The 13,288-nt window shown below is 44.6% G+C and overlaps 2 protein-coding genes across 2 annotated transcripts; both read right to left on the reverse strand.

Annotated features, from left to right (window-relative positions):
- Positions 1 to 268: 268 nt before the first annotated feature.
- HO173_010043 (uncharacterized protein) lies at positions 269 to 2,278 on the reverse strand (the record flags this gene model as incomplete). The annotated part of the gene is made up of 5 exons (XM_037311929.1): positions 269 to 472; positions 744 to 884; positions 948 to 1,598; positions 1,659 to 1,919; positions 1,976 to 2,278. 5 exons carry the CDS (start codon positions 2,276 to 2,278, stop codon positions 269 to 271), a joined length of 1,560 nt encoding a protein of 519 aa, XP_037161173.1.
- A 3,261-nt stretch (positions 2,279 to 5,539) lies between these two features.
- Positions 5,540 to 5,836, reverse strand: HO173_010044 (uncharacterized protein; the record flags this gene model as incomplete). Its single annotated transcript, XM_037311930.1, has 1 exon — positions 5,540 to 5,836. One exon carries the CDS (start codon positions 5,834 to 5,836, stop codon positions 5,540 to 5,542), a length of 297 nt encoding a protein of 98 aa, XP_037161174.1.
- Between the last annotated feature and the right edge of the window lie 7,452 nt (positions 5,837 to 13,288).

The raw sequence follows: 13,288 nt of genomic DNA on the forward strand, positions 1-13,288 counted from the left end.
CTCCACGACAATAATGTTGCAGCGGAGTTCACCTCGGATGGCACTTCCCAGGTCGGAACGAAGAATCAATATTGAGCGAGTATTTCAGGATGACAGCGTTGCAAGGATATCAGGCTAAACTTGATATCAGAGGCCCACGTGGGCAGACGAAGATAACAAGCTTGTCAACTGGCAAACAATGCTTGCGCTGGGGAGACAGCAAGTCGTCTCTACATCATGCACGCAACTACACCTCATCCACCTGGCGAAACCCGAGACCTGGTGCCAGTCACAAAAGCATGCCGGTCTCCTGCCTCTTGCTTATCTTGACTCGAAATCCTTCCTGCTTGACGAACCAATCATTGTACACTGTCCACTCAGCGTCTTTCTCCGCCATCTCGATATCGAAGCGCAGTACCAGCTCCGGGATGAGCTTGTTCATTTCCATGAGCGATATGTTTTTACCTAGGCAAGTACGAGGGCCGCGGCCGAACTGTTCCCGTCAATACTTGTTAGCAAGTTTCGTTCTTCTCGCGTCTTTTCTCTTCCCAAGAGAGTGAAGAGAGTGAGTGCTGTTGACGCCAAGGTAATTTCTTTCTTGGCGCACCCCTGTGGGAGTGTGCACCAATTAGACCGCCCACTGAGGGTGGGACAACGGGCATTGCTTGAGAGAGTATTTGGGTCAGGAATACCGCATTCTGAGCACCACGAGTAGTTGTGGTTGCTGGGTTGCTGAAGACGAGGAGAGCATCAAAAGCACTAACCGTGAAGAAGTACTGCTCCATCTTGTTCTCTCCATCCATACTTCCCTCCTCCAGCCACCTCTCTGGCCGGAAGACATCGGCGTCCTCTCCATATACGGATCGGTTGGCGTGGGCGACCCAGGGATTAATGCCAACATTCGTCTGCGAAGAACCGTCAATGGTAAGGTTTTAAGGCCATTTATTGCAGGAGACACGGTGACTTACACCTTCCGGAAAGAAACGCCCGGCCAAATTAAGGCCTCCTTTAGGCACCACACGCGGCAAGTGCAGACCATTTGGCAATATTCTCAACGACTCCTTAATCACCGCCTGCAAGTAAGGGACATTCTGCGCCTCCTTCACCGAAACCCTCTTGCTTGCCTCGTCCCTCTTCCCCAAGGCCTCTTGCAACTCTTCACGAAGCTTGCCCAGCACCCTTGGATTCTTGATCAGATAGTAAACAATATTCGCGGTCGAGGCAGCCGTGGTCTCTCCGCCCGCAAGCACATTCATCGACATGTGATAGAAAATATCCTCAGCCTTGAAACTCTCAGGGTTCCTTCGGACTTTCGCAAGCAGAGAGCCTGTTTGATTAGTGTACAAGAGGTCACCACCTTCAGTCTTCTCTTCATCCATCGCTTTCTCTGATTCTAGGCGTCGGTTCCAGTCATCTATGGCTCGGCCTGCGAATTGCATAATGTGTGCTATGCCTCCACCGCGTTCCTTGGGGGCTAGCCATTGCCATATCCTGTACGTGGTAGGGTGCCACTCGTGGTATATTCCCGCAACCATACCGTAGAATGCATAAGAATGGATGGTCTCCAGGATTCCGGCGATATCTGTCCCTTTCTGAAGGAAGCCAAAAGGCTTGCCAAACTGAACAGAGCTGGTCAGTATCCGAATGTTACATCAGGATTTCATAAAATCGCTGCTCACGGAGAGTGACCCAACAGCATCAAAGGCATAGTACTTCAACCAATCACCCATGTCGACTGTCTTCCCCTCTTTAGCAAACCCCGACAGTCTCTCCACAAACTCGTTCGTCACGCCATCGACCTGATATTCAATATTCACGAGCGCGCTAGTCTGATACAATGAGTTCACCTGGCGTATGCGTGCCGCGTGATGAGCGTTGTCAAGTGTGGTGAAGGTACTCGGTTCTGCATTCGGCAAACCCCACCCTGCATATCGTGGCGCCTGCAAAGACCAATCAATGAGGAGCGCTCTGGATTCTGCAAAACACCTCGACAGACCTTGACCAAAGGGTCCCTAGAGCGATAAATGATCTTGGAGGCTTCCAAATCGTCGATACTATACTCGTTGGGGGCAATGCGAACGATGGGTCCATATTTCTTATGCAAATCCATATTGATCTTGTGGCCTTGTCTCGAGTATGTTGACCTCGCATACCAGAACCGAGTGAACCTTGCCAGCCACGGGCCCTGCACATCTCTCAGAGGCGAGGCATAGGCCTGGTAAAGTTTACTTAAACAAATCCAAAGCCCCAGAGCCAGGGCGAACCAGAGAGCGACATCGGAAACATTCGGGAGCGACATTTCTATTGGCTAAAGACAAGAATGGCGGGGTTCCGGGATGTCGCGAACCGGAGAAAAGATTGGTGGAAGATGAAGGAGCGAGAGGTTGTATATGTAGTAAACCATCGACAAGGGGTGCCTTAAAAGCCTCGTTGTTACCCATGCTCGCGTTACGTACATGGTTCTTGAGGAAACCCCCGGGCCACCTTACCCTTGGCTCGCTCAGATTGACATCCAGGGTGCAGCGGATCCTTGGACGAATCAGAACGCTGGAATTGAGGATTAAATACTGTCCCCAACGCCCGGGGAGACTCTCCCCGCGGAGTCTAGAATCCCAACCAAATTCGGGAATATTTAGCATGCAGTATGCACCTTACTTGTAGCGTGTCCTGAGTCAGCTCTATTTTATGCGGGTTCGCTGACGCACGAGCCACTCTGGAGCTGTCTTTGATGGCTTTGGCTTTGCGCCACACATTTCAACATACGTAGTTTCTGTATCCATTTGCCCGTCGCAAATCCTAGCACCAAGTGACTGACAACCTCAGAGCAAAGTGCAAGGAGACGTCAACAGACTAGAGGTAGATCATTCAGCTCATGCCACGTGGGGATCCTTACTAGTGAGCCGCCACCGTCGAGCCGAAACAAGGGCGCGCAACAAGATTCATGTCGAGCTGAAACCTGCCGAGAAAATGAGATGAGCCTTGGCGTTGGTGACGATATGGAATACGTGCAAGGGTATGTTGCAAGATAGATGGTGACGTATGAGGATGTTGTCTGCAGCCTTGATTTCTCGGCCCTCTCAGTGCATGATCTACGGAGTACGCACGCAGCAGTGCCTTAGGCTTGGCGCCCAAGTTAACGCTTGCGAGCTAAGCCCTGGGGGGTAAGTGTGGTGAGGGTGCGCAGGGTGCCGCGGGACCCCGGGCGGGGGCTGAAGCAAGCATTGTCAGCTCGAATTTGAATAAAATCAGGCTGGAATACATACATCCATTAGAAATTGAAGTTCTGCTCTTCAATTCGCAGTCATATGCAAGCTCCGCACATGTCGGGAGCAGCTCTTTGATGAAGAGACTCTGGTCTTGGCGAGGTCTTGGAGGGTGTCCGAGGGCAGTGCCATATCAGTCCCGAGGATCTACGCAAGTTACAAGCTTACAAGCTGCTTCTGGCTTTCCAATCTCGATACGATACCATTGGCGTCTCTCCACGCTAGAGCGTAAGATGAGGAGGGTGTTGATTAGGAATCAGAGAATTGATTTTATTAAACCATGGACAGTAGATTTCATGACCACTGCTGAGCCCTCAAGTATTGCTTTTATGCTCCACTGGTTCATTGCCGCTATGCTACTTGAGGACCCCGCTTCAGCGACGGCCAAATGATCTCCACTTGAACGCTCTGGGTTCCGCGTTTCTACTCATGGCACAGAGATTCAATTCCAATGCCACGCAACCTCCACAAATCACACCGACTCGTATGAATACTTTAAAACCCGATCATAGACCCAAGACAAATGGAAAGGCCAAACCGCCACATTTTGTGAACCGTTAGCATGCTTGACGAGCCACCATGCCCAAGAACCAAAGCCTCTGCAACTTATCAGGCAGTAATAGAACAATACGTGGAATAAATGAGATGGTATGTCGTGCGCCGAGATTGGCGGGTTATCGACGTTCGGTGGTCTTGGATCATAATCATATATTGTATCCGTGGGTGGATCTTTGCCCCGACGCGCAATTGTATTCGCCCATATCTTCTGAAGCTGACTCTAGCAAGCAGTGAAAACCCTTTGACATGCTGTTGGAGTTCGCCTTCACCAAATGATAATGACTCAGTGTCCAAATAAAAAACCAAAAACCAAACCCCCCCAACGCCCTTTTTTTTTTCTGTTTCAGGTCCCAGAAACGATATTGTCTTTACTGTATTAAACGTGTGATTGTATGCGTGGCCCGTTGAGGCCAAACAGGTCGACAAATTGATAATGCTCCCAGCATGGTAGGGCTAGCCACCTACTATTAGTAGGCTTCACAGCCATTCTTCTCCTTCTTAATACAACAACTTCCACACCACATTCCAATACAATGACAGCACTGGCGTTCTTTTGCCACAGGCCTTTGCTACTACCTCTACATGGAAACACCGCTCCATAGAACTAGTCAATCCATCACCTTTGAACAGTTTGGCTGGACAAGTTTGATGAGGGCAAAGTATGGTCGGTCGACAGCGCAGTCTCGATTCGGATGTAGCGGAGGGATTATTCATGTCTGTCGGAAAGATGAGGGAATGCTCACTTACTAGACGACTCGTTGGGGGACGAGGCTGCAGTCTGGACCATCTTCCATTATCAATTTAGCTCCTCCATACCGTCCGAGACGCAGGTGAAAACGCAGCTTGAGACGTAGTTCCGGGGCACAACTTGGGGCCCAGTTTGAGATGTAGGCAGTTCAGGCGCGTAACCAGAAATAGATTCCGGTTTTCACAAAGGTTCTCTTAAGTACGTCACTCGAGCTGCAAGGCAAATGGTTTTACGCATAGAGTTGTTTTTATTCAACATGATTTGACGGGAAGCGCTGATTTATTCTGGTGGATACCCGCAAAAGTATGCGCGAAGAAAGAAAAAGAGAGCTTTCTCCTGTTGGGTTTTTGGAGTTTGATATTCCCGAAATCTGTCGCGGTAGGAGACTCAAGCGAGTTCAGAGACGATTATATAATTGAGCTCATTAGGAAGATCATCAAAAGTTGCCAACGAGGCTTGCACTGAGGACAACAGAGATACGCGATTGATGTAGAAGTTTTCGTAGCAGACGAGGCTAGTGTGCGGAAACTATTTCGGTGTAAGGCGTACGCATTCTTACAGCCTGAGACCGGAAACGCCGTTGAGATGTATGAAGTCCTCGCAGCGGACCCTGCTTGGTTACGGGAACCTGAGACATTGATAAGGATGTACTGTTTAGGTTTCAGCTACTCGACAGACATCATGGGCTCTGTTTCTCGAGTGTCTGAGGAGCGGCAATCTTATGAGGCGGCTCTTTACTTCAGTTGCAGTTCTCATAGCTATTTGCTAAGTCCTTCTGGTGCGGATCTAGTGTGAAGATTGTGGAAGTGGAGAGAGAGCGCTTGGGAGACATTCCTTTGAGAGTTGGTCATAGCATTGATGTAAGCATTAATCTGAATGCTCGCGAGACGTATGAATGCTTGACTAGCTACACATTGTGTACCCAGGCGCAAAAGGCTGCTAAATATCCGGCTTCGACTCCCACCATAACTATCCAGCAAGCCTGTTTCATTCATGCTGCAGCATAACATGAACGGCGGTCCGCAACGAGCAAAGGCATATCGGCAAAATGGCGGCGCTCGTAGGCTAGTTTCCACCTGACTTCTTCGCTGATCTTGGTAAAAGTGTAGAAGCCGTGCAATGCTGGATCCCCAAAGTCGCGAACGTATTGGACCCGATAACTCTCCTCGTCGTCGGCAATTATCCTGCACATGTTGTTGACGAGGGCCATGCGAGCTCTGTCGCGGAAAGAAACTCGAGACATGATCAGGTAGTGAATCTCGATGGGAAGGCTGGAAAAGGTTGCCATGAGGCTCTGGTTGGGGCAAATATCGTGGCGTCGGAAATGGAAGTAGGAAGGATTTGGCGATGTGAGTCCGAGATGCTTTATAATTTGCAGTAGGGAAGGTCAGTTGGAAGAGAAAAGCGAGCTTGTGAGGTTCTTGGGGAAAGCTCGGCAACGGAGGGAAACTTGAACAGGTAGAGAATCATCGGCGTTCCGACTTCATATACAAGTCCGCACAAGGCTAGCGGGTGTCTACAGTGAGACGCGGTACAGATTGCCCGTAACTGGATTTTCTTGGCCACTAGTGTCGCAACAGTGAGGCCATACACAAAACAACGCATGCACAAGTAGATATGTAGATAGATGATTGGGCATATCCAAACTGGGGAGCTAAGACCTTTTTGGACATGCAAATAGTCCAAAAAGGCCCCCAGGCTAGAAACTCCCATGTCTAAGCGACATACCCTGGAGTGAAATGAGGCTATATACAGGTGTGGGTGAATGGGAGAAAATAATATAGCTCTGACAGAGACGAAATCGAATGAAGAGCCGTTGATAGGTGCAAAACAGGTGGCTATATAGTCATACTAAACACCTATCCCAACCCCTTACCGGGGTACCAATAGAGGTACCACAAGGGTACCAAACGAACGGCTAATAAAAGCCATTAACGCTATAGCCTCATAATAAACTCACTAACCAAGTCCACTGTTGCGATTAGTACTGAAAAGTAGGCCATAAAACAACGCATGTATAAGTAGATATATAGATAGATATTAGATATTAATTGGGAGCTAAGCTTTTAAACATATAATAGTTAAAAGCTCCCCAGGCTAGAAAACTCCTAAACAACCTAAGACGTCGTTTAAAGAGGGTGAAAGTCTTAGGAGAACTTAACGGTATCTACCGAGTAGGTGAGATAACAGCACTAGGCGGATGGGCTAGAAGATGTTAATATCGTAGTAATGCTTTAGTATATAAGCTAAGTAAGTAACTATATATAGGCGATAGAAATCTAACTTTTAACGACCTAGTAATTGAATCTCGTTATTACTAAGGCCGGCGTTATATACTAATATTATAGCTCTCTACGAAAGAAATAATCTAAATAATAGCCTTTAATACTAAGTGACGTTAGATGGGAGGTTATATAACGGCCTTCTTAGTAAAAAAAGATTTTAAAAAAAAAAGCGGTAATTAGATAAAACTTTTTATCTAAAGAGGTAACGTAGGCTTTAACTGCGTATACGTTATTGTTTAATATAATTATGTAAGTGTAATTTCACGACGAAATGGGTTCGTTTTAAATGCTAGAAGTGTAAGTTCTAGGTAATCATCGAACAGTCTTATCGAGCGACGTATAAAAATCATTCGCCGAAGTCCTTCTATTAAAGGTCTCGCTTACTATAAATAAATTTATCTACGCGTAGAAATATTGTAAGGCGAGGTAAAAGAAGATATATAGAGTCGCCTCAGTATAGATTAACTTATTAAAATAAGAAGGATTTAAAGTAATAGATTCTTAGTAATTAGATGCTTTCTTTATATTAGTTCGCTACGAAGACGTTAATTATCTATAATAATACGTTGTAATTAAGAATAATAAAATACTAAGAGATTATCGAATTTATATTCATATAAACTAATCTAAGATCGATGAGGACGCCTTTATAAACTTCGACTTAACGCGGCGAGTACTTAGATTAGTAATTCAGCCTATAAGGGTATTTATAGTTGCTGAAAAGGGAGGTTAAATTCTATTAGTGGTAATAGATCATATAAGATCTTACTAGAGTCGTATATATCTTTCTGATTTTAATAGTAGCTATTGAGAAGTCGTACGGTCTCTCAGAGTAGTGCGGTCTGATTATACTAATATTCTAGTAGGTCTCGCCCTATTTCGCGAAGATATAAAACCTTTCAGCTATAAATATGGTCAGCGATTTTTCGATATCGAAAATATAATAGATTATCGGCTAGCTAGTTAGCCTTCGTAGATATTTAAGTAAGTACTATATAATATTATAAGTAGTTACTAGTATAGCTATATCGCGTAATAAGGCTATAGCTAACTCGTGATAAAGGATTTACGTAATTTATTAATGTATATATCGTTATCGTAGTAGGAATTAGCGAGATTCTCGTAACTAATATAGTTATAGCTTCATCGCGTAATAAACGACCTTCATTTTTTAAATTATATATCTTTAGAATGGTAACGTATAGCTGTTTTAATGCTAAAACGTCTTTAAGCTAAATCGATTGAATGTAATCGAGATAATCGAGAATATAGCCTCTTATATCGAATATTCTAAACGTATCGATTTATATATATTACGTAACTCGACTATCGACGTAGCGTATTAAGACGATATCATTTCAGTGCTTTAGAAAGGTATCCCACCATAGTAAGTCTACCTCATATCGCCTATAATCCATACGATTACCGTAGGCCTTCGAAGGGATCGAAAAGTCGCCTTAAGAATGCTCTTTCTGAAATCACGACTTTAATAGCGAAAGAGAGAAAGCTGATCACTAACTCGAGCTCCTGATATAAGATAGTTACCTTTTTAAAAGGTTTTTAATCGTGGTTCTCATCTTAATCAGCTTATCCGAGGGAAATCTCGCCTATATGCGAATGCTATCGAATTCGATTTCTAGAAACTCGGCTATAAAATCTATAACATCCTTCGTATAATTAATTGAAGGCCTAATTCGCTATATAGCTAATCGAACTGCTAGGCGTATATAGTTGCGTTATTACCTAATAAAAGGATTATAAAGAAATTATTCAAATAGTAAAGTACTATTTTCTATAGAAGAATCGCGATTAAGATCTAAGTAAGGGCCTTTATAAAGAGATTAAATAAAAACGATAATATACGTAGTTCGAATAATAGATATCGTTTCTTTTAATAGCGTTTATCGCAATTAAAACTAAGTAGTCATTAGTCGATATAGCGATGGGTATATATCTGAAGCGTCTTTAAGGTCCTTTTGACGAATTAAGCCCTTAAGCCTTTCTATAGTAATATTATTACTACGTTATCGTATATAGCATATTTTAATACGCCTTACTCCGTCTGAATATTATTATTAACTAAGTGGCCGTATAAGAATAAGAGGTTATGAATTCGTCTTCAACCTCTATCGTGTTTCGATATTAAATCGAGTGACGAACAGACGTAGTGGAACTCGTTCTGAGGGTTAACCTCGATTAGGCGATACTACTAAAGCTATTTTTAAAGATTCGTCGATAGTATTTAGAGTGTTTAACGTGCTAATAAGTGATTTTAATTGCGATAGACTAGAATATAACCTCGAAACCTATCTTAGCGCCCTTCCGAAGAATAGTCGAAATGATCTTAGCAAATATTAGATTCGGGTAATCGTTTAATCATTTAGACTAATCATCAACTATTAACGATCTCTAGTAGGGTAAATCCGAGTTTAATAAATCGTATAGCGCGTACGGGAACTCCTTAGATATACACTATAGCGATTAGGGTATCTGCGAATACTCTAAGAGTTATTCTATCTTAATAAACGATTATCTAATAATAAATAATTAAAGCTACTTATAACTAGGTTTAGGGCCTTAAGACATTTATCTGTTAAATAACTTTACTAATAGATTATATAGATATATAAGTAGAGGTAGCGCTCGCGAAAACAGCTACCTCTATTAAAATTTTATAAATTTTAATTCCTTCGGGGTAACCTTACTAAGGCTAAACGCATCGGATTTAACTACTATTACTGCATAAGTTTTTAGATATAAGAAGGTCTTTATAGCTCTAATCGTCCGCTTCTTAGACCTTAAAATTGTTTTAGTTACCCTGAATACGTATAGTAATAAAGGCGAGGTGATAAGCGAGGATAAAATTAAATTTATAGATGAGAGATAGCCGTAATAGGCGAATAGTATACGTATGTAGGGTTTTATTTAAGTCTTTTTTACGCTAACGTGTGAAGCGACTAACGGCTATCGAGTATATATGAAAGTAGTGTATTATATAGTTATAGCCATTAACGTTTTTATTCTCCTTAGCTAAAATAGTATATATATAGACTAGTTTGCGAAATTTTTGGTCTTAAAATCTCGAGAAGATTTATTTAAAGTACTTGCGTTTATACTTACCTTTTAGCATATAAGAAGGCTTCTTATTTATATAACGAAAGGAGACCCTCTTCTTTCCTTCTAGTCCGATTTAGAGTTAAATAAGTTTGAATCCGATGTATTCGAGTAACGATAACGATAACTGCGGCTATAGCGGCGGTGATAATAGCGTAACTTTAAACCCCGCCTTCGTAAGATGCTTTTTCGCTCTCTTGCCTTAAATAGTGGCTTTATTTTAAGATCCTTTACAGGGTGTTTTTATTCCCTGGTCCGCTCTTCCCGATAACTGTCGTTCGGATATCCTCGGGGGTTTTGGCCTTAATGGCCTTAGAGCCTTTTTGCCTTGGCCTTGTTAACCTTATTACTGCGTTTTTTTTATAACCTTAAGGCGGGGTGCACATTTGGCCGCTTTTTGACCTGTGCGCGGCGAGGGCCATTACGATATATAAGATGGGGTGTGTTTGTGGTTTGGATGTGCTTTGTAGTTAATGGCTATTTGTATGACTCAACTACGAGAGAAAAATATATGCTCTACGAGACGAATCGAATGCCGTTATGGTGAGGTGGCTTTGTCGTACTGACACTGTCCCCCCCCTTGCGGGTCGGGGTACCAGGGCCCCCTGATCACGCCAACGTTGGCCTCATACCCTCCTGTTGCCACCATTCTCACACAATTTCAAGGACTTCAAGTCAACTCAGCCTCATAACTTGTCACGGCAACGCGTCTGCCAAATTTGTTGACGAAACGGCAGAGCCAATCATTTCCTCAAGAGGTGGGTATGGAAAACAGGAATAGTGTGGTACTTCCAAGGCCGCGCTGCACTTGATGTTTCAGCGGCAGGCGAACACTTTGGGCCGACGAAAAGCGGAAACCGGGATCCAAGCGCCTGTTTGTCGTATATGAACTCACTACCTTTCATCTTCGAGAAGTTCTAGATAATGAAACATTTCAGCCACTTCTCGTCACAATGTGCTGCAGAGAGGTTCTTGACAGAGAACAAGCCTTGATTAGCCTATCGTGGAGATACCTTGGTCAGACTGCCTGATTCGAGCTCCGCGCGGCTTGCTGCGTCTGGTATCAAATCCTGTGAAGGCCTCGCTTTGTCTCTCAAAATAGTACCAAGCTTCCCGTTCTCTAGTTGCATACTTTACCGTTGTCAGTCATACGTTCTTTCTCATTCTTGATGTTACGAAAAAAGCTCTAGGTACGAGAGTAGTGAGCGTTCAAGCGGAATCAGAAACCCGAGCGTAGCGAACGGCCCGGACAATACGGTCGTCCGTTGGTATTACGTTGACCACATGGAGGGTCTGCACGTCGAGTCCTGAGTGTCCGCTTACTCCGTAGATTGCTTCGAAATGGCGCCCAAGCTGAAATCAGTTTGGGGCTGTAAGCCCCTATCAGGCCCAATAAAAGCCCCGTAAACTTCAATTTGTGCGTTATCGGAAATCAGTTTCCGCCACAGGGCCAACTTCCGAAAGTAGGGTTAGGGCTGCTACTAGCGTTGTCCTGGACTTTGGGTGCTGACCTCACATGAAGCTGATCCCCAAAGTATCTCAAATCTTACCACGGTTTCTTGGAATGTCTCGCAGGATTGTGGATTAAGTACTGACTACTGCCCATCCCAAACCTCGATCAAAAAGGGTATAACTAGGAAGACCAATGCGTCTTGTGGGACGATTGTGGTACGGCAATTCGAACGCTCGCAACCAACGAAGCTTTCAAGCAAATCAGAGAGCTGTTTTGGCTATGAATGGCTTTGTGATTCGTCGCCCCCAAAATACGCTAACTCTGAGCTGACCCGCTGTGTCCCCCGCAGAGTGTAATGGGTAAGTAGTATGTCCCATGGTTTCCCTTCGATCCTTATGGGCGAGATTAGGGTAGCAAGGTAATGTAGCAAAGGTCCTGCATAGAGAGAAGCTGAAGGTTCCAAATTCGCATAGACAAATGCCCAGAAAAAGTGGCAGTCCTAAGAGCTCCCATCTTTTCGGTCGTGTATTTTGGTGGATATCACCCAAAATAACCCAACTGTTTATGTCGACTCATGAGGACTTAGAATCTTCGCTGGGGAAATCTCCCCCTCTATGCATGACTTTTGCGTGATCAATACTACAACCAGTACCTGGAGAACCATATCGCGCCTTACTAACAACTCCTGATAAAGTGCAGGCCGTTGCTTCATCTGTGCGATGAAGCTTTCCCATGTGGGTGATCCTCTTAGGGTTATACCTTTAGTAAGTATTGGTCCTAGCAATCACGACTAACGAATGCTGAATGTATTTGGCAACCAGGCCGCCCGCGAAAGGGCCTAGGTGTGCTGATCCAGATCCGACGTCTCTACCTGCCTATTGTCGACTTTCTTCTTGGCTACGAAAACAGACTACATGTCCTGTAGTAAATCTCAAACCTCAATCGGAAGAACTGGGTTTACAGCGGAAAGAATGGGGACTTAAACCCACAGTCTATATTGGCGATATCGTGACTTATGGACGCAGTGCCGGCGAGAGTACACCATCGACTGAGAAACCAAGCCCGCAGAATGTTGCAAAGCAAGAGAATGATGCCCTCGCTGCCCTTAACCTCTTCAAGCTTTTGCCCGCTCAAGTGCTCGGATTAAAAAGGCGCTTGCTAGCATGCAACACCGGGTCAAGGATCAACAGGAGAAATTGTATCTAAGGGCGGCATCGTAGGTTCGAGAGCCATTCAACTGCAGAGCTTCGCGAATAATGTGAGTGCAAGTGACATGGGAGATTCGGGGTCCACGAATGCAGCTGCAGTTCATCTTGTGGATGCTTTTCATGGAGGTTCTACCGCTATGGGCCAATATTACACCTTTTAGGGGCAACTACTTTGGAGATGAGCTTTGAAGCTGATGACTCCCCTGAGTGAATTCAGGATCTTTTGTGGGTTTGCTATACAGCTTTGTCATGTCTCACTCCATGGGGCTCTTTAACAGTCAACAGTCTTAACAGTAGTAGATTGAGAAGTGACGCATGAAGGAGTGTTTTTTTCCTCCAGATCTTGGGCCGATAGCTTGCCCTGGTCTACGGCTTTCGTAGGATCAAAACAAAATTGCCAATTCATTCCATTCAAGGCAGTGTTCTCCTGCACACTTCGAAGCCCTCAACCCCGCTAGGCTGGACCCGCGCAAATTAGAACATGTTAAAAATGAGGTGTTGTTGATTTCGAAGATGGCATCTGGAAGGGACTGTGTTGGCAGGGTTGGTACTGCCAGAAAGCAGACTGAGTAAAGAGTACTCCTATCTCAGGGAAAAGTATACGCGGCGTCTAGTTCGGTAGGAAATGCGCGGGGCAGGAAGCGTGAATGATGAATGCCTGAACAATAACAATAAGCAGG

The sequence above is a fragment of the Letharia columbiana genome (assembly GCF_014066305.1).
Source record: "Letharia columbiana isolate WasteWater2 chromosome Unknown Sc0000045_s0, whole genome shotgun sequence".
NCBI lineage: Eukaryota > Fungi > Ascomycota > Lecanoromycetes > Lecanorales > Parmeliaceae > Letharia > Letharia columbiana.